At 45.3% G+C, this 20,167-nt stretch overlaps 1 protein-coding gene across 2 annotated transcripts in view; it reads left to right on the top strand.

Annotated features, from left to right (window-relative positions):
• Positions 1-20,167, top strand: part of COL14A1 (collagen type XIV alpha 1 chain) — a 198,939-nt gene that overhangs the window by 18,700 nt on the left and 160,072 nt on the right. Inside the window, exons 2-3 of one of the 2 annotated variants that reach the window (XM_045005058.1) lie at positions 4,538-4,705; positions 11,859-11,975. In XM_045005058.1, coding sequence (XP_044860993.1) covers positions 11,885-11,975 — 91 coding nt within the window. In that variant the 5' untranslated portion in view covers positions 4,538-4,705; positions 11,859-11,884. Of the gene's footprint in view, positions 1-4,537; positions 4,706-11,858; positions 11,976-16,367; positions 16,387-20,167 lie in introns of those variants that run through there. The other variant, XM_045005059.1, reaches the window with a different exon arrangement.

Here is a 20,167-nt window from a genome sequence, read left to right as displayed (position 1 = left end):
GCCCAGTGGTTAGAGCACTCAGACCCAGGGGTGTGGGACACCCAGTTTCTATTTCCCCCTTCTCTGCCAGAGTGGGAGAAAGGCTATGAGCAGGGGTCTCCCACGACCCAGGGAACATGTTGTAACTGCTGAGCTATCGGGTACTCTGACTGGGGGGCTTCCTCAATCTGTCCTGTCAAAGCTGTTCCACTGTGGACAAATAATGAATGAGTCATTGGATCAGGAGGACTGCACCTGAGTGTCCCATCTGCCAGGCGGGTGCCTGTCATGCTGTCTGGAGTGGGTCATGACCATGATGCCAACCTCAGGGAAACTGCCAAGAAGTAGGGCAGAGACCCCCAAACTAGTGGTATGTTCTATAATTATATCTCACCAACACAGTTACAAATGTGAACTCCTAACACACTATATCAGTCTTACCCTGGAATCACAGACAGTCCTCTTGGGCATTCCAGTCTATCTTGCCACCCAGGCAAGTTGGATATAGTGAGAGGTAATTGCTGCATGCCAAAGATCACAAAATAGTGAGGTTGCTTCCAGTCCTAACACATGAAAGACAACACTTGTAGCCATTCCTATAGTAAACTCTCTAAAGAAAAGAAATGAGAGAGAGCATTATTACAAGTTAACACAGGCAAACATATACATGCTAATGAGTTACAGTCTATGGTTTTAAAAAGGTAACAGAGTTGTAGTGATCTGTCAGCTCTGAATATCTCTTAGGGTTAACACAGGTTGACCCTGGGGATCTTTGCTTTGGGTCTGTGAGAAGCCCAAACAGCAAAAAAGATGAAAAATTTTCTTGTCAGCTATTTTAAATTCCTTCTTCCAGAATTCAAGCTGATGAGATAAGCCCTTTTGCACATAGCCTCTTCATGGGCGTAAGGGAGCAATTATTAAAGTTTGTCTATAGTGATGTCTCACAATGGCCCATTTAGTTTTGATAGGCCTTCTTCATGGGCAGGAGACGATCACTCCTGACTGGGCTCACAGTTTCAGAGGAAACATTGTTTACAATTACAAAACAAAAACTTATAATTTCTTTATCACATGCTATAAGGTAGTATTTATGTATGCAGCATCTTACAAGCATTTCCTAATGTCTAAACCAGGGGTCAGCAACCTTTCAGAAGTGGTGTGCCGAGTCTTCATTTATTCACTCTAATTTAAGGTTTTGCGTGCCAGTAATACATTTTAATGTTTTTAGAAGGTCTCTTTCTATAAGTCTATAATATATAACTCAACTATTGTAGTATGTAAAGTAAATAAGGTTTTTTAAATTTTTAAGAAGCTTCATTTAAAATTAAATTAAAATGCAGAGTCCCCTGGACTGGTAGCCAGGACCCGGGCAGCGTGAGTGACACTGAAATCAGCTCGTGTGTCACCTTCGGCACTCGTGCCATAGGTTGCCTACCGCTGGTCTAAACACATTGTTATAAAGCCAATATCCATCTTAACCATACTATCAGAGGGGTAGCCGTGTTAGTCTGGATCTGTAAAAGCAGCAAAGAGTCTTGTGGCACCTGATAGACTAACAGACGTTTTGGAGCATGAGCTTTCATGGGTGAATACCCACTTTGTCAGATGCATGTAGTGGAAATCATGAAGTGGGTATTCACCCACAAAAGCTCATGCTCCAAAACGTCTGTTAGTCTATCAGGTGCCACAAGACTCTTTGCCGCTTAACCATACTAACACACAGATGAAACAGACTGGTTTCCAGCAATGAATTTGTCAGTTCTTGGCTGATGCCTAAAGTCTTGGCAAGAGCGGGCACCTGGTCTGCCAGTGTCACAGTGCTGTTACCCTGGACAGCCCAGTGACCACCACAACCTACTGTATCAGCCCTTGCACACAACTAAGGTGTCCAAACACCCTCTCTTCCCCTGGTTCATGAATAGCTCTGGGGCTTAAGTGGGAGATAGGCTTCCAGGTGCCTTGAGGGAGGCAGTAGTACGAATGCTGAGTGGTAGACCCTTAGGCGCTGTGGGAATTTTTACTCTGAAAACTTAGGTACCAAGTGAATTTAGGTGCCTACAGGGTTCATTGGGAGTTTTATGGATTGCAGGGGAGCCAAAACTGGGACACAGGTGCCTAAGCCTGGGGTTTAGGTGCCTAAGGATCTTTGTGGATCCCAACCTTTGTTCATCCTGTGGACCCATTTCTAACTCTGATTTTTTAAAAATGCCTTATATTTTGTATGATCCATACTGTCCAAGCAAAGTGTGTTTAAAGAATAGTTTTAAAATAATGGGCTGGATCGTCAGCTGGTGTAAATTGGTATTGTTCTGCTCCTTTGAAATCTGCTCCTTTGAAATCCCACCTTTTCTTGTTCTCTGTATGTATATATGTCTCCTCACTATATGTTCCATTCTATGCGTCCGATGACATGAGCTGTAGCCCACAAAAGCTTATGCTCAAATAAATGTGTTAGTCTCTAAGGTGCCACAAATACTCCTGTTCTTTTTTAAATCAATGAAGCTTGGCCAATTTACACAAGCTGAAGATAAAGGCCTAGGGTCCAATAAAAACTCCCATTAACTTCAGTGGAAGCAAGTTTGGACCTCAGTAGACAGGTTATTTATGTCAATAGTAACAGTCAATTAAGAATTTTGTTCATATGTCAACAGTAGACATGTTTACATTCATCTATATTTGCATACAGGGTATGCAGGCTATGGCCCAATACTTGTTTTATTTTCAAAGGGTTTTACAAAACGTAAAATGAAGAGAAAATTTTCAGTAAAAACAGTTTTTAAATAGCATAAATGCTCAACTAGTTCTAGAAACCCAAACATCCAGCTCTGTCATGACACTGCTCTTCTGTGGTGTTTCACTGACCAAGCATAGTGAAGTGTAAACAATGAACAATAATTCTGAAAAATAAATGGGGGGAGGGGAGAGGGCTGGTTTTAACTGCACATACAGGGGTGTAAGTCAGGAAGGGAGATTATTATAAATAAAGCCAATGGACTTATGCAATAAAAAAACCAATGTGAGGTCAGAAGCAGATCCATCCTTTTTAATTTGGTAGTGTTCCTTTAAAATAGATGCATTGTACCCATGGAAGGGATTTTAAAAAACTATTTCTGCTGTAGATAGGTGGCTTAAAATTGAAGTGTAGATTTGTTCAAAGGCTGTTCCAATGTTTAATCACTGGTATGATAGGTGAGATTTGCTCTCGTGCTGTAGGGTGGCTTCTTAGTACAGAAACCTAGCTGGATGCCGCCACATGGTGGCGCTCATGCATTTTGCCTGCTACCAGATTTTTTTTCTTTTATTTAAACAGAGCCAGACTCTGCTCCTTGAAGTGTTTTCAAATGAGCTCCAACTTCATTATGCTTGATTGCAGCTTCGTGTGCAGTCCATAAACTGGGTTGATTTTTCTCCCCACCTTTACAAAGTCTTCGGGGATCTATTATTAGATCTGCCCATCTCCCTCCCCTTCTCCTGTATATCACCCCCCTCCGCACAAGTAATTTAGTGACTGAAAAAGGAACAGGAGTGCTTGTGGCACCTTAAAGACTAACAAATTTATTTTAGCATGAGCTAAAGTTAATGTTCAGTGTGATTCTCTGGGGCAATGACTGCAACCCAGGGCACTGTCACGTTATTGCATTAGAGGGCTCACATAATGCCGGGGGCTTTTTTCTCAAGTGGTACAAAGTGTTAGCTATTGCACGTCCCACAATGTAGCAGAATACAAAGAAATGACCGTAATGGATAGAAGTCTATGTAGGTATAATAGAAAGTCTAAGGGTATAACGAAAATAAAATCCCCACATTTCTGCATTTTCCCTTTGAATATTTTAAACATTTGCTATGCAATATGATTTTGAAAGGGAGTGAATTAAATAACTCCCGTCTGAAGTAATTATAGCTTAGTGAAAATATTCCTGCCCATAAAGTGACTTATGCATGAGTCTGCAGGACCAATCCTGAGGCCCTGGGCAGACCATGTCTAGGGTGTTTCAGGAGGCCTATTTGCCAAGTAGTTTGTCTAGATATGAATTATTACAAAGTGGGCCAAGAACATTTGGATTCCAAATAGTACAGGAAACTTATTGTATTAGGAATGATGTATTAGGGCACCTAGAGTCTTGATTAGGCATCTTTTAAAATTATTATTTAAATCTACATGAGTAAGTAACTTTGGGGGAAGGAAATGTAAATTGAAAGGAAACAAACCCCAAAGGAAGAGGCATCATATAATTGACACAAAGAAAGCTACAGCACCCAGAAAAAAATATGGTTGCTTGCTCCACTCCGAAAATGTACTTTTAATCCCATTCCCCCAACAGCACCTAAAGTTTCCTTTAAATGAAAAGGCTAAATTACCTTCAGTTCAGATTTCCTGTATACACCTGGAATTGCATTAGTCCAGGGATTCATTCCCTGAAATCCTGAGTTGGAGCTGGGTGGGGAGGGGGTTGGTTGGATGTCAGTGATTCTTCAGACCCCCCCCTCCCCTTTTTCCTCTTCCTTCCACCTTCTGCTTTATAATTGGCTGCCTTGTTTCTCTACCCTTTCTTATCAGATCGTGCAGTGAAGGAACGAGCAGCTGGAGGGTGGAAAGAAACCTTTCGAGGCAGAGTAACACCCACATTAAAGAGTGAAAGAAGGAGTGTGTATTAGCAAAGAGTGATTCCTCCCAGGCAAAGCTACACCTCCTCGCCAAGCAACTAAACCACTCATGACTGCAAAGGTCTGTTTGATTTTTATTTTGTCACGCTTTTTTACGGGGGGGGGGGGGAAGGTAATTTAAAAGCTGATTAAACTCTTGTACAATAACTAGGGTAACACCCCAGTTATTCCTGATCATGATGATTATCCGCCACCTTCGGAATTCAACCTTTTGTTGGCCATAACCAAAGGAGAAGCAGGGAAGAGTCAGTGATGGGTGGTGAATGTGATTGATTGATTGCTGGCTTGCCAGCCAGGAGAGGAAGCTGTAGGCGGGTGGCGCGGGGAAGCCTTAGGAGAACGGGGGCTGAGATGCAAAAGAAAAACCCATAGACTCTTCTGCAAAACGTGGCATCCTGTATCGGTGTCTTGGCTCTCCCTGGGCTTCAGTTCCTCGCCGGCCGGGTGCACCAGCTCCCCGAGGCTGACTGGCACGACACGCACTTTCCTGTCCCTCGTCCCCCCACGCCCGGGCGTTATTCCTTGTTCGCCCGGGCGTGCGCTCGCAGTTCCTCGCTGGGGTTCGCCTGGAACTGAGGGGTGTCCCCTCGGGCTGTCTGATCTCCGGAGGGCGGTTATAGGAGATCAGAGGCTTTGCCAACCCCCTCCCCCCCGCCCGCTCCTTTGCTGAGCTCCGCACAGGGGAAAAAAACGCGCGCGCTCTCGGTCCCGTTTTCCACTGTGCGGGGCAAGGGGCCGGAGCTTTGCAGAGAGGAGTTTGTACCCCGGAGCCATCCCTTCCACGGGGATCAGCAGCCTCGCCCGGGGGGCACTGCTGGGGGACGGCCTAGGCTCCGGAGAGTCCCCCCCCCCGGTTTGTCAAGACACTCCCCCCAGACACCCCAGAGCAGTGGGGTTACACGCGGACCGAGTCAGCCTGCAGACAGGCAGGAAACCGCGAACTCCCAAACCACCGGAGCCCTCCGGCAGGAGCCGGGAGTAACGGGCTTGCTCCACGAGCCGCTCCGGGACGAAGTTACTTCCTACGAGCCCTTGAATTCGCCTTAGCCAGCTCCTAGCAATCCCAAGGATCGGGTCAAGCTCCGGGCAATGTTAACAGAGAAACCCGCCTTGTCTGTGGATTGATGCTGGGTTACATCATTTCCCAATAATAATCCCTGGGGCGTGCAGGCTACTGAAATCACCCTGGTACCTGCTCATAGAATCATAGACTATCAGGGTTGGAAGGGACCTCAGGAGGTCATCTAGTCCAACCCCCTGCTCAAAGCAGGACCAATCCCCAACTAAACCATCCCAGCCAGGGCTTGGCAAGCCTAACCTTAAAAACCTCTAAGGAAGGAGATTCCACCACCTCCCTGGGTAGCCCATTCCAGTGCAATGATTTCATATTGGGCCTGATCCCAACTGCCACACATTTCACAATCCCTTTTGTTTCACCTCGGGTTTTTAGCTAGGAGCTGGTACTTCTTTATTATCCTCTAGTTATTTGCTGAGTGCTGGCAGCATGCCCATTGCTATATAAATCACAGAGCAGACTATGCCCCTGGCTTGAGGAGTTTACAAGTTAAGGGCCTGTCTAAACACAGTTCTAGTACAGCTTTAACAACCGCCCAGTGTGGACACTGCTATGCTGGCATAGAGGTGCTTATGTTGCTATTTAGAAAAGCTGGACTTGCACAAGTCCATGGGCCCAGATCTAATGCATCCAAGGGTGCTGAGGGAGTTGGCTGATGTGATTGCAGAGCCATTGGCCATTATCTTTGAAAATTCATGGCAATTGGGGGAGTCCCAGATGATTGGAAAAAGTCAAATATAGTGCCCATATTTAAAAAAGGGAAGAAAGAGAACCCGGGGAACTACAGACCGGTCAGCCTCACTTCAGTCCCTGGCAAAATCATGGAGCAGGTCCTCAAGGAATCCATTTTGAAGCACTTGGAGGAGAGGAAGGTGATCAGGAACAGTCAACATGAATTCACCAAGGGCAAGTTATGCCTGATCAATCTGATTGCCTTCTATGATGAGATAACTGGCTCTGTGATATGGGGAAAATGGTGGATATGATATATCTTGACTTAGGCAAAGTTTTTGATGCGGTCTCCCACAGTATTCTTGCCAGCAAATTAAAAAAAGTATGGATTGGATGAATGGATTATAAGGTGGATAGAAAACTGGCTAGATTGTTGGGCTCAATGGGTAGTGATCAATGGCTCGATGTCTAGTTGGCAGCCGGTATCAAGCGGCGTGCCCCAGGGATCAGTCCAGGGGCCGATTTTGTTCAACATCTTTTTCAGTGATCTGGATTATGGGATTAGTTGCACCCTCAGCAAGTTTTCAGATGACACTAAACTTGGGGGAGAGGTAGATATGCTGGAGGGTCGGGATAGGGTCCAGAGTGACCTAGACAAATTGGAGGATTGGGCCAAAAGAAATCTGATGAGGTTCAACAAGGACAAGTGCCAAGTCCTGCACTTAGGAAGGAAGAATCCCATGCCCTGCTACAGGCTGGGGACCAACTGGCTAAGCAGCAGTTCTGCAGAAAAGGACCTGGGGATTACAGTGCATGAGAAGCTGGACATGAGTCAGCAGTGTTCCCTCATTGCCAAGAAGGCTAATGGCATATTGGGCTGTATTAGTAGGAGCATTGCCAGCAGATCGAGGGAAGTGATTATTCCCCTCTATTCAGCACTGGTGAGGCCATATCTGGAGTATTGCATCCAGTTTTGGTCCCCCCACTACAGAAGGGATGTGGACAAATTGGAGAGAGTCCAGTGGAGGGCAATGAAAATGATTAGGGGGCTGAGGCACATTACTTATGAGGAGAGGCTGAGGAAACTGGGCTTATTTAGTCTGCAGAAGAGAAGAGTGAGGGGTGATTTGATAGCAGCCTTCAACTACCTGAAGGTGGGTTCCAAAGAGGATGGAGCTCGGCTGTTCTCAGCGGTGGAAGATGACAGAACAAGAAGCAATAGTCTCAAATTGCAGTGGGGGAGGTCTAGGTTGGATATTCGGAAACACTATTTCACTAGGAGGGTGGTGAAGCACTGGAATGGGTTACCTAGGGAGTTGGTGGAATCTCCATCCTTAGAGGTTTTTAAGGCCCGGCTTGACAAAGCCTTGGCTGGGATGATTTAGTTGGTGTTGGTCCTGCTTTGAGCAGGGGGTTGGACTAGATGAGGTTTCTTCCAGCCCTGATATTCTATGATTCTATGGTACTTGATGGAAATTATATCTGTATAGGAACCTTTATATCAGTATAGCTCCATCCACACAACAGGGTTGTACTGCTTTAACTGTATCTGTTTCTAAACTGATATAGTTAAGGCAATATAAAAACTGTGTGTCACACTGCCCTAATGGTATGACCTTGCAAAGGCTATCAGGCATAGTGTTCACTACCCACAGTCCCTTTTGAAGAAAGTGTTTGCAAGATTGGGATATATGAAGAGGACAAATAAAGCTATGAAACTTGTCTAGACTAGAGGTTTTGGTCCTATTCTAACTAGAATCATAGAATATCAGGGTTGGAAGGGACGTCAGGAGGTCATCTAGTCCAACCCCCTGCTCAAAGCAGGACCAATTCCCAACTAAATCATCCCAGCAGGGCTTTGTCAAGCCTTACCTTAAAAACCTCTAAGGAAGGAGATTCCACCACCTCCCTAGGTAACCCATTCCAGTGCTTCACCACTCTCTGAGTGAAAAAGTTTTTCCTAATATCCAACCTAAACCTCCCCCACTGCAACTTGAGACCATTACTCCTTGTTCTCTCATCTGGCACCACTGAGAAGAGTCTAGATCCATCCTCTTTGGAACCCCCTTTCAGGTAGTTGAAAGCAGCTATCAAATCCCCCCTCATTCTTCTCTTCTGCAGACTAAACAATCCCAGTTCCCTCAGCCTCTCCTCATAAGTCATGTGCTCCAGCCCCCTAATCATTTTCGTTGCCCTCCACTGGACTCTTTCCAATTTTTCCACATCCTTCTTGTAGTGTGGGGCCCAAAACTGGACACAGTACTCCAGATGAGGCCTTACCAATGTCAAATAGAGCAGAATGATCACATCCCTCGATCTGCTGGCAATGCCCCTACTTATACAGCCCAAAATGCCGTTAGCCTTCTTGGCAACAAGGGCACACTTGTTAATTGATTGTCAATTAAATAACATGGTGGTCCAAAAAATAATTAGATAAGTTCTTATAGAACAGGTTCACCAATTGCTATTAGCCAAGATGGTCATTGATGCAGCCCCATGCTCTGGGTGTCCCTAAGCCTCCAACCGCCAGAAGGATGACAGGGGATGGATCACTCAATAGTTACCCTGTTCTGGTCATTCCCTTGAAAGCAGCTGTCATTGGCAACTGTCGGAAGACAGACTATTGGGCTAGATGGACCATTGATCTGACCCAGAGTGGCTGTTCTTAGGTGTTGGCAAAGGGGAGGGAGTTGGGTAATGAAGAGGAGTGGTAAAGAATGAGATCAAAGGTAGGCCACAGTACAACTGTGAGGGTGAGGAGCTTTAAAGTGAAAGGAAATAAAATTCAAAAGTTCCCGGGGCTTTTCCTGTGTACCTGGCTAGTGCATTGGAGTTCAAAGTGCTGTCCAGAGCGGTCACAATGAAGCACTCTGGGATAGCTCCCGGAGGCCAATACCACCGATTTGCGTCCGCACTACCCGAAATTCGACCCAGCAAAGTTGATTTTAGCACTACTCCCCTCGCCGGGGAGCAGTACAGAAGTTGATTTTAAGAGCCCTTTAGGTTCACAGAACGGGGTTGGTTGTGTGGACGCAGTCATTTTTAAATCGACCTAACGTGGCTAAATTCAACCTAACCCTGTAGTGTAGACCAGGCCTAAGAGGGGAGTGACCCACTCAGTACAGGTCACCAGAAAGTTTATGTTTGTGGTTTTTTTATTGGTGGTACTATGGGGAGATTGTAGAGGAGTGAGGTGGGAAGCAGAGAGGAGGAAGTTGCAAAGCAGAACATATTGTGATACAGCATGGCCAGAGGGCAGCAGGAGAGGGTTAGAAGGGAGCCTTATTCCCTGTAAGGGGAAGAAAGTTTGCTATAGATTAACTAGAGCACCTGAAGCCAATTAGAGCACCTGCAGTCAGTCACATAATAAAAACCCCTGCTTCAATCAGACAGTTTGAAGGAGTTGGAGCAGAAAGGATTGGTGCTGGAGCAGAGAACAGTTTGAAGGGAAGCAGAGGAAAGTTTAGAGGAGTGCTGCGGTGAGCGAAGAAGTCCAAGACCCTAGGTAAAGGGGCACCTGGCTTGTACAGAGGGAGGGCAGGAAGCCCCCCCACAAGCTGAAGGGCAGGAGAGGGAAGTAGCCCAGGGGAAGGAACCATCAGTTCAAGTGGTTCACCACTATCCTCAGGGCCCCTGGGCTGGGACCTGGAGTAGAGGGCAGGCCCAGGTTCCTCCCTCTCCACTCCCCTCCTCTAGGACACTAGTGGGGCAGTTAACATTCCACTGCAGGGGCAAGAAATGGCGCCCTGAAACCCCCTCCCCCAATGAAGAGAAAGCATGAGACCCATCATAATAGCGCCGGCAATTTGCCACAATATATACCAAAGTTGTTTCTAAATCTGTGCCTTTATAGATGTTTGATTAAACAATTAAATATAATCAAGAATTTGCTAATATTTTTTTCATTTATGAGAGGGGTTACAATTATTCAACAATTGTAATAGTATAAATTGTTTATGGGCCAAGTTCAGATGATGAATTCATATTGTTTCTTACATGTATTTCAGAGCAAGTCTCTTCTAACCATGACAACGCTTTAAAATAAAAAGTGGCTGTACAAAAATGGTCTATTCCCAGTGTGTATTCTGAGCCATATCTGCTTGCTTTAGTGACAAAATAATCTACTCCAGTTATCAGATATTTGAGTGATAAAGGTGGTATTAAAAACTTCAGTAGAATAGAACTGGCTCAGTGGCCTCTGCAGGGCTATGGGAGAGTGAGCTGGATTGTGACTCCTCAGCAGAATTGTTAACTAAATTGACTGCAATTTTTACCCCCTTACCACAGTGTGCAGAAGAGCACACATCAATTAAACAGTAAATGCCCCCACAAATGGGTTTCTGGCTGAGTTTGCAGGTCTGGCAATTAGGAAAATCCATCTGTTTACTTATAAACTGTGCAAATTTGTGAAGCCATTACAGACCATAAACAGGGGCGGCTCTAGTCATTTCACTGCCCCAAGCACGGGGGTGGCGCTCTGCTGGTCACTGGTCCCGCGGCTCCGGTGGACCTCCCGTAGATGTGCCTGTGGAGGGTCCACTGGTCCCGCGACTCCGGTGGACCTCCCGCAGGCACGCCTGCGGATGCTCCACCGACGCTGTGGGACCAGTGGACCCTCCGCAGGCACGCCTGCGGGAGATCCACTGGAGCCGCCTGCCACCCTCCCGGCGACCGGCAGAGCGCCCCCCGTGGCATGCCGCCCCAAGCACGCGCTTGGCGTGCTGGGGCCTGGAGCCGCCCCGACCATAAACCTGTTACCCCATGATGCAATTGTTAAAGGAATCACTTTCAGAGTAGTGAATGAAAATCAGATATTAAGTTGTAATTATTACTGTATTTGTGGTCATAGAATCCCTGTTTCAGATGCCTTGATACTGTGTCTGGGCAGCACTGGTCCATATTACATGGCCTGACATTCACAGGGATGCTCAGTTAGGACACCATTGTCTTTTTATTTATTTATTTATTTTTTTAAAGCTCGCTTTGGAACAAGAGAGGTTTTATTTTGTCATTATAGCAGTCCCTGTTCCCAACACTCTCCCTGTCTGCTCCACAAAGGACACGAACTAGATTTCCAAAGGGGCTCAGCACCTGAAATTGGGGCACTTTTGAAAAAATTGTCTTCAGCTTTTAACTTCATGGCTCCAACCCTTTTCCTGACCTGATTTGGAGACTGGCTGTTGCTTTGTCAGAATGCAACTTTGGAGAGAGAAATAAATGCTCAAATAATTCCTCAGCCTTTCCCAAGGAAAAGTGCTCTACTAACCAGAGTTTGTGGGTGAAATCCTGGCCCCATTTGAAGTCAATGGCAAAACTCCCACTGATATGATGAAGCCATGACTTCATTATTCATTTGAGTGAATGTTCTAGGTTTACAGGTTTGATGAAGCCATGACTTCATTTTTCATTTGAGTGAATGTTCTAGGTTTACAGGTTTGATAAATATTTCTGTTCTGTATGTTTTCAGACTTGCTGATACTACGCGTATCCAGGATGAAGGTTTGTCGATACAAGATACAGAACTGGTTCCTGTTGGCCTTTTTAGCGGTCACGGTTCATCTCATCAGTCATGTTCAGGGTCAAGGTAACTGATATATAAGACAGCAGTGCTTTTTCATTAGATCACTCTGATGTGCAGAAGTGGGTTTCCCCTTTTACATATGCAATAGTGTTTGCCCTTTGCTAAGGGGATAGTCCAGCATTATTTACATCAGTGGGAGTTTTGCCATTGACTTCAAAGAGTACATCATCGGGTCTAGCTCTTCCTGACTCATTTTCACACGTTCTCTGAACGGTTATGTCTTAGGAGGAAGCTTGCTCTTATTTATCTGTATTGTTAAAATGTCTGAAAATGAGTTATAGGGAAAAAACTCAGTTCTGTTTACTTAAATGTAACTATAAAATATTGCTGTTACTACTTTCTAAGCAAATGAGTTTTGGGGGAATGATCGTTCTGCAGTGGCACACTGAACTTGCATGGAATACATATTGCTGCTTTGCTAGAACTGTAGCTAATACCATCATTACATTAGATAGGGTGGCCTGAGGCCCTGCTGCCCTGGGCTGCCAAGTGTCATGATTGTTCATGCACCCTTTTTTGTTTGCATTGTGTCTATATCTTATGTATTACTATTAAAAATATACTGCTGGTGTTGCTAAACTTAAAAATGATCCTATGTGGTCTTGACAGTGGTGTCAAGTCTGTCCTAGTGTGTTTTCCTTCCAAACCAACCTTTGCTTTGAAAGCACGAAAAAACAGGACTAATTCTGCTCTCGGCTATGCTCATGCAACCCCCTTGACTTCAGTTGAGGTTGCACAGGCATAACCAAGCAGAATTTGGCCCTCTCTTTTCCACTGAAAGGAGTGTTGGGTTGTATGTTTATGCATGAACACAGTCAGTGGATAGGCAGTGCCTAGGTTTTCTATCCCCAGAGGATAGCTACAAACAGAAATGGCTCTGAGGTCACGGGAAGAGCATGCTTAACAGATGCATATGCTGCTACTGACATTGCTCGCTCTGCAAATGGTCTTTGATGCTGACTGATGCTTGGGGGCAGGAGTGGCGGAAGAGCCCTAAAAGTTTTTTGGGGGGGCAATGGGCACCCAAACCATGGCCCCGCCCTCACACTGCCCCTTCTCTCCAAGCCTCCGACCTCACGCTGACTCTTTTCCCTAAGACTCCTCCCCCCTCGCTCGCTCATCTCCACCCCCACTCCCCAGTTGCTCACTCTTACAGCCATTAAAAAGTGGGAGAGCCATGGCCCCCAGCGGGTTCACTGTGCCTTCCTTCTACCTCTGTGCACCTATTCTAAACAGAAACTTAGCCTCCAAATGCTTGTGACTTAATGAGTCAAAGTGAAGCATATGATTATACATGTGTCTGTATATCTTACACTTGATACATATGTGACATTCTGCTCAGGACTCCCAGAACTGTAAGTCACTTCTGCCTCAGCAAGTTGAGAGCTTTTCTGCTGCTAAGATGTGTGTCAGCTCCCTGACACTCCAGCCTCTCTGCATTGCCAGCAAAATCCTTGAGACTCTGCCGGTCTAAACCTTGCTGCAGGCAACTGTCAGTGAAGCCCAGTTCCCCCAGAAACATCTCTCTGCAGTGTCTAGTGCCTCTCACTGAGCACTCACAGAAATTATTAAGTTCACTGCCTTCTAAGAGACAGTGCACACACCAGGCTGTTAGGTTAGCTGAAGACTCACACTTCACTTTAATAGAACAGCAGTTAGATACTTTATAGTAAAACTAAGAATAAGTTTATTAACAAAGAACAGAGATTTAAGTGATATTGAACAAGAGAAAAAGAGACAGGTTTGGTTACAAACAAAATAAAACATACTATCTAGTGACTAAAACTTAATTTTAGCTAGTTACAATTTTTGCCTATGTAGTTTGCTTATTTACTTCAAGTTAACAGCATCTCTAGCCCTTCTGGCCAGGAGATCCAACTTTCTCAGGATCACCAGGTGCTTTTTCCCATGTCCCCTAAGCAGTGGAGAACTAAAATGTCATTTTGCTCCCCTTATGTTACCCAAAGTCCATTGTCACTGCCTCACGAGCCAGGAAGGCTTTCTAGGGTGCAGATTCTGTCCCCAGAGCAATTGCTAAACTGTCTTCTCCCCTCACTTGTTAACTTGATGGCTTTGTTTACCTTCTGTGTAAATGTACTTTTATTGTCCTCTGCCTGCAGTCAAGTCATTCCTTTGTCTAGTGCAGGCTGGGATTATACACTGCCACCCAAACACATTTTAAGAACATATCTCCAGCACACTCATGTAACTCTTTGTACACAACCCGTACATCCATCACACAATGATTTTTGGGACCAGTGTGTCACCAAGTTTTATAAGACACCATACTTGATTACACTTTTTTTATAGTGCAGTAATATTGTATACAATCAGTTGGTTCAATTCCTTATTCTTGAGGGGTCCAGACCCCCGGCTTTCCCTGTGGGGAGTCTGAACCTGATTGTCACGACATATGGTTCAGATTTTCAAAGCTGTTTTGGGGATTCAGACACATCTAAAAGCAATTTCAGTGGAAGGTGTGTTTAAATCCCCTAAATTGCTTTGAAAATCAAACACTTAAAAAATATATTTAATCAGTCACATGTTAGCAGTGGACACAAATTGCACATTAAAATCAAGTGCAGGTCTCAGAAAATGTAGGCCACACCATCATATTATTGAATAATCGAGTATATGGATCCATAGCCTGTGGAACACGAGTTGAGAATTTTTTCTTTTGCTGCATTTAAAGTAGTAACATGTGCTCTGAATCCCTCCTTTTGACCTTTGTTGACAACGTTTTTCCTTTTTCCTCTTGCAATAAACTGTTTTCTTCCTCCTCCTTGTAACAGCTGGCTAACTATAAATGATATAGTATGTTTGAGTGATTAAAGAAATAACACATTGTAACAAGGTGCAGAAAGAATAGGGGTTAGTTCCAGTGTGCACACGCGCTTTGGGGAATTACTGCAAATTGATTCCTTAGGAGAAAAAGAGAATATGTTTGGGAAGGTCTGGTTTCACATTTGAGGTTTTATCCCAGTCCTATGATCCCTTTTTCACACATTAATTTATATTAATTTCTTGTTATGAATGTTATTCTTTGAGAAACAGACCCTGCTGAGTGAGATTGTTTTCTGCTGAGTCATTCCACCATCTTGCTCATGAATGATCCAATTATTATTATTTGTTGGTCACTGATAATTTAAAATGTAACTTTCAGATTTTAATGTTTTCATCCTTGTCATTTGTTGAGCTCCCAGTCTGATGTGATGCATTTACTAGCTGCCTTCCAAATCCTTTGCTATCCCTATCCTTTCACTCAATATTTAATTACTCTCTCACATTTAGTTTGGACATTTTTTCCCCTTGCTGAACAGAGAAAGTTACTTTAAAATATTTGAGCTTCTTGTCCAGTCTATTAAAATAATAAAAGGTTTACTCTCCGCAAAACAACCCTGGCTAATAAACCATCACAACTAAGGAAAATATGTCTGCTCTCACTAGAGTTCCCATTTATCCATTCAATAATTGGGGTGTTAATTTAAGAATTTGCTTTTACATGTACAAGATGGTGATTGTACTTCATGTTGTGAGAATTTCCATAAGTTGCTAATGTATATGCTAGATAATTTTGATGGAATATCAATTTGTTCAGTTTAATCAAGGGCAACTAGTATTGCCAACTTTACACAGTTTGTTTGACAGCTATGTCCTTGAGAATGTTTGTCCTCCTTTTAGAATACTGAGTATTTCAAAGCATTGTTTTCCTGCTTGTCCTCAAGAATAATGTATTTGGAGCACTAACAAAAATAGCTGACTTCTATGTAGCTGCATAAACCAAGGCCTTGAACTTGTCCTTAGTGTCTTTTTGGGTGATTGCTTTAATGTTGCTGACGGCCATTCATTTGCTCATCCCTGTAAAACCCCTTAACAAGCTCTCGCTACTGATTTTTATCAGTTAACGGACTCAGTTTGTATTCATTTTTCTTTCTTTCTGCAAGAAGTGAAATTTTGTTCCACTGACAATAAAGGTCCTCAGAAATAAAGATTTCCTCTTCAGGTTGGTGACCACGTAGTAATTCCCATCAATATTTTGTTGTGTTTGTCCAAGTGTTAGATTTAACTTCCTTAGTTATATGTACTTCTCTGTGCCAGAACACTAGTCTTTGCATAACTAAGACATAGTTAACTATCTGTTTTGTGAACAACTCTTCTTTTCTCCGTATGATTAATTGCTGGCTGGAAATGTCCTCCCCCCAATTTAGACACAAAAATGAATAAGTGGTTAGCAAAGATCAGCTAGTTATGTAAAGATTATTCTGGCACAAGTCTTGTAGTCTATCATATTGTAGTTGTATAGTAAGCACCAACACCTTTGGTGATTATGTCCTTCTTTGCTTGTTATTGTCAGACATGTCTGGTTTTGTAGAAGCTCCAAAAGTTTACCTGATTTGGTGATGGCTAATTACAAGTAGGTCAGAGCTCCACTGCTTTGTTAGAAAGTGCTCTTTTAATCTTTAGGTCACACATGGGAGAAAAGGGGGCTTCAGAGCTTGTTTTCCCTTGCAATGGTATAGGACACACTTGGTTGGCATTTGTATTCTTGGTGCTTAGCCACTGAACCCCTGTGAATCTTACTGCTGTTTTCCCAAAGATTATTTACTGTTGCTTAGAAAAAGTAAATAATTGGAATTACATATTTTCATGAACTGGTAGTCATGAGTCATCACTCTAGGTTCATTCAGCACTGACTGAGTCTGTCCTTGAGCTATGCGTAACTCATTATCAATCTTGAGAATGAATTAAAGACTGTAATCCATACCTACAGCCTTTCTGGCTTTTAAAACTTTTACCACAGCTTCAGTTATTTTATTACAATTACAGTATGCTGAATGTTCTTGCAGTATCTTGCCTAGCACAATATTTCATATTTGATCTTTTAGTCACAAAACAGCGAGGGCCAAATTTTCAAAGTTGTATGTGTGAAAGGATACTTTTATGTGCTCATTCTTCTGTATCTATCTATTAATGCCTATTTTCTAAAGCCCCATTGGGGTGGACAGACAGTCCAGAGAGTAGGCCTGTCCAGATCATGTCCACCATCTGTGAGTGCATAGTTTGTACGCATGCTCATTGCAGAGATTTTGAAAAGTGTCTTCAGTGTGCCAGGCTGTTTTGACACTCATTGTCTCTGCGCCCCTCGCTTCCCACTCTCCCTCTGATTTTCTCTCCCTTGAACTCCACTGTCCTGAGAGCAGCTGCGATGTCACTAAGCTGGTCTTGGCTCTTCCACATTCCCTTGCCGCCTCTGGCTCTTTAGGCTGGAGAATAACCGAGCCTGGTGTACTCTGCTAGAATAGGCCCCTCTAACTAATAAGCCAAATACAACTCAATAGCAGGAAATAAAGCGTTACCATTAAACTTTGGTTAACATTTTGATAACTTCTAACATTGTAGTGTTGTTAACATTGAGAAACAATTGAACCAACAAACAAAACCAACATAAAAATACTAGCTGACTTTTCTTTTCTCAACTCTTAAAGAAACACATAGGAAAAAACCCCCTACTAGATGATATGACCATGAACCACAAAATATGCTTGGCCAGATCCTCAGCTGGTGTAAATTGCCACAGCTCCATTGACTGAAACGGGAGAACTAGTGAGACTCGAGGGAGTATCTTGGGAGCGCCTTCTATCTATGGGCTCTGGCACTCGTCACTCCTGTCTATGGATCTTAAAGATAAATATTAGCTCATCGTATAAATTGGGACCAGAAACCACATGTTTTGGCCAACAACTAAAAAAAAGACTAAAACATTATTAAACGTCTTAAAAGATAATAGAAAGCATGTGCCATTTCTATCTTTAAGTCATGGTGTTTGCTGTCAGGGCCGGCTCCAGACCCCAGCGCGCCAAGCGCGTGCTTGGGGCAGCATGCCGTGGGGGGTGCTCTGCCTGTCGCTGGGAGGGCGGCAGGCGGCTCCGGTGGACCTCCCGCAGGCGTGCCTGAGGAGGGTCCGCTGGTCCCGCGGCTCCGGTGGAGCATCCACCGCGGGACCAGCGGACCCTCCACAGGCACGCCTGCAGGAGGTCCACTGGAGCCACGGGACCGGCGACCGCCAGAGCGCCCCCCGCAGCATGCCGCCGTGCTTGGGGCAGTGAAATTCCTAGAGCCGCCCCTGTTTGCTGTGCTATAGCCTGGGTCTTCAGGTATAGAAACTATTTGTTCAGTGGCAGGAGGATGTCATATCCATCTGGAATTATGAAGGCAGAGGCTCTTGGGATGTATCCTCAATTTTATAGGCAGGACAGAACCAATTGTTAGAATAAACCATTTGGACTAGTTTAGCTTGGTAGCAGGTACCTTTGCCCTTGAGCTCACAAAATGCTTCTTCCTCTTGCTGAGGGTATGTGCACACTAGAAAATTAAGTCAACCTAAGTTACGTTGACATACAGCCACTGCAGTAATTAAATCACTTTTGCATGTCCACGCTATGTTCCTTGTATCAGTGGTGCGCGTCCTCACCAGGAGCGCTTGCACTGATTTAACTGATAGGCGCTACACCTCTCATGGAGGTGGAGTTATTAAGTCGATGTAGCAGGTGAGTTACATCGGCGAGAGCGACATTTTAGTGTAGACAATTACAGGGTTAGGTCAGTGTAAGCTGCCTTGCATTGACCTAACTCTGTAGTGTAGACTAGGGCTGATTCTCCTGTACTGTTACCTTTCCTAAGTTCCTGGTAGGACAATTTTCATAAATAGCACATCATTCAGGCTGTACATATAGGGCTGGGCAACCACAACTCATTACAAGATCATAGCATATGCCAGTGGTCATCAACCGGTCATTTGCGATCCTAGGGGATCTCCCAGTTAATCACGATCTCCTTAAGACAGGCTCCCTGTCTGCCCTGGCCCCATGCTGCTCCCAGAAGCGGCCAGTGCAGCCCTGGGGAAAGTAGGGCAGGGGTCTCTCTCTTTGCGCTGCTCCTGCCTTCAAGCACTGCCCCCGCAGCTCCCATTGGCCAGGAATGGGGAGCTGCAGCCAATGGGAGCTGTGGGTGCAGTGCTTGCAGAGAGGGGCAGCGCGTAGAGTCATGTGCCACCCCCCAGGGGCCGCACGGGCATGTTGGCTCCGTCCGGGAGCGTGGGGCCTGGGTAGGCAGTGAGCCTGCTTTAGCGGCAGCCACTCTGCGCTGCCAACTGGGAGCCGCTGAAGGTAAGTGCTGCCTGGCGTGAGGCTGCATCCCAGCCCTGAGCCCCCTCCTGGAGCCAGCACCGTGAACCCTCTCCTGCACCCCGAACCCCAGCCCTGAGCCCCCTCCTGGAGCCAGCACCCTTTACTACCTCCTGCACCCCAACACTCTGCCCCAGTCCAGAGCCCCCTCCTGCACCCAAACTCCCTCCCAGAGATTGCACCCCTCACCCCCTCCTACACCCTGCCCCAGGCTCAGCCCAGAGCCCCATCCCACACACTGTGAACCCCTCGGCCCCAGCCCAGGGCCCACATCCTTTCCCTAATCCCAGCCCCCTGCCCCAGCCCGGTGAAAGTGAGTGAGGGTGGGCGAGAGATGGAGAGAGGGGGGGATGGAGTGAGTGGGGTTTTGGGGAAGGGGGTGGGGTCTCAGGAAAGGGGAAGGGTAGATCCTGTGTTGCCCTTAAATTCAAAAAGTGATCTTGGGCATAAAAAGGTTGGAGACCACTGGCATATGCTAATAATACATTAGAGTAAGCTAGTGAACCAGTATGGTACGCTAAGTGCTGCGGCATGCCCCAAAGCACACAGTGGAAAGCATTCCAGGCATGCAGCTGCCTTGCTGAGTCAAGTGGGGAGCCCGTGATAGTCCTTCCCATCCTCCCTCTACTTCAGCCACCTCCGCTCCTCTGGTCACCTCAGAGCACACAGGTCTGGAATTTCTGCTTGTTCCTGGGCACCTAAAACGCTACCTGCCCCTTTCTCCCACAATCCCTTCATGCTTCCATTCTTTCCCACTGCTCCTATTTTGAACTATAGTTGATGATCCAGGAGTCAGTAGAGGCTGGCTTCACCTACAGTGCCTGGATTGCCTTTGCCTGAACCTTGGTTAGCCTGTATACGTCTAAGTTAGCTGTGGAGCGGCCCAAGACAATTCTGGTTTCTGATAGCATGAATGGCCATTAACTACTGAGGCCATGCCCATGACCCAACCAGTTTGCATGCTCCATTTTTACAGCTCTGCACGCACCCACCCACCATCTCTTTTGAAAA

The sequence above is a fragment of the Mauremys mutica genome, chromosome 2 (assembly GCF_020497125.1).
Source record: "Mauremys mutica isolate MM-2020 ecotype Southern chromosome 2, ASM2049712v1, whole genome shotgun sequence".
In the NCBI taxonomy this organism is placed as follows: domain Eukaryota; kingdom Metazoa; phylum Chordata; order Testudines; family Geoemydidae; genus Mauremys; species Mauremys mutica.
This window is presented reverse-complemented; position numbering and strand designations above follow the sequence as displayed.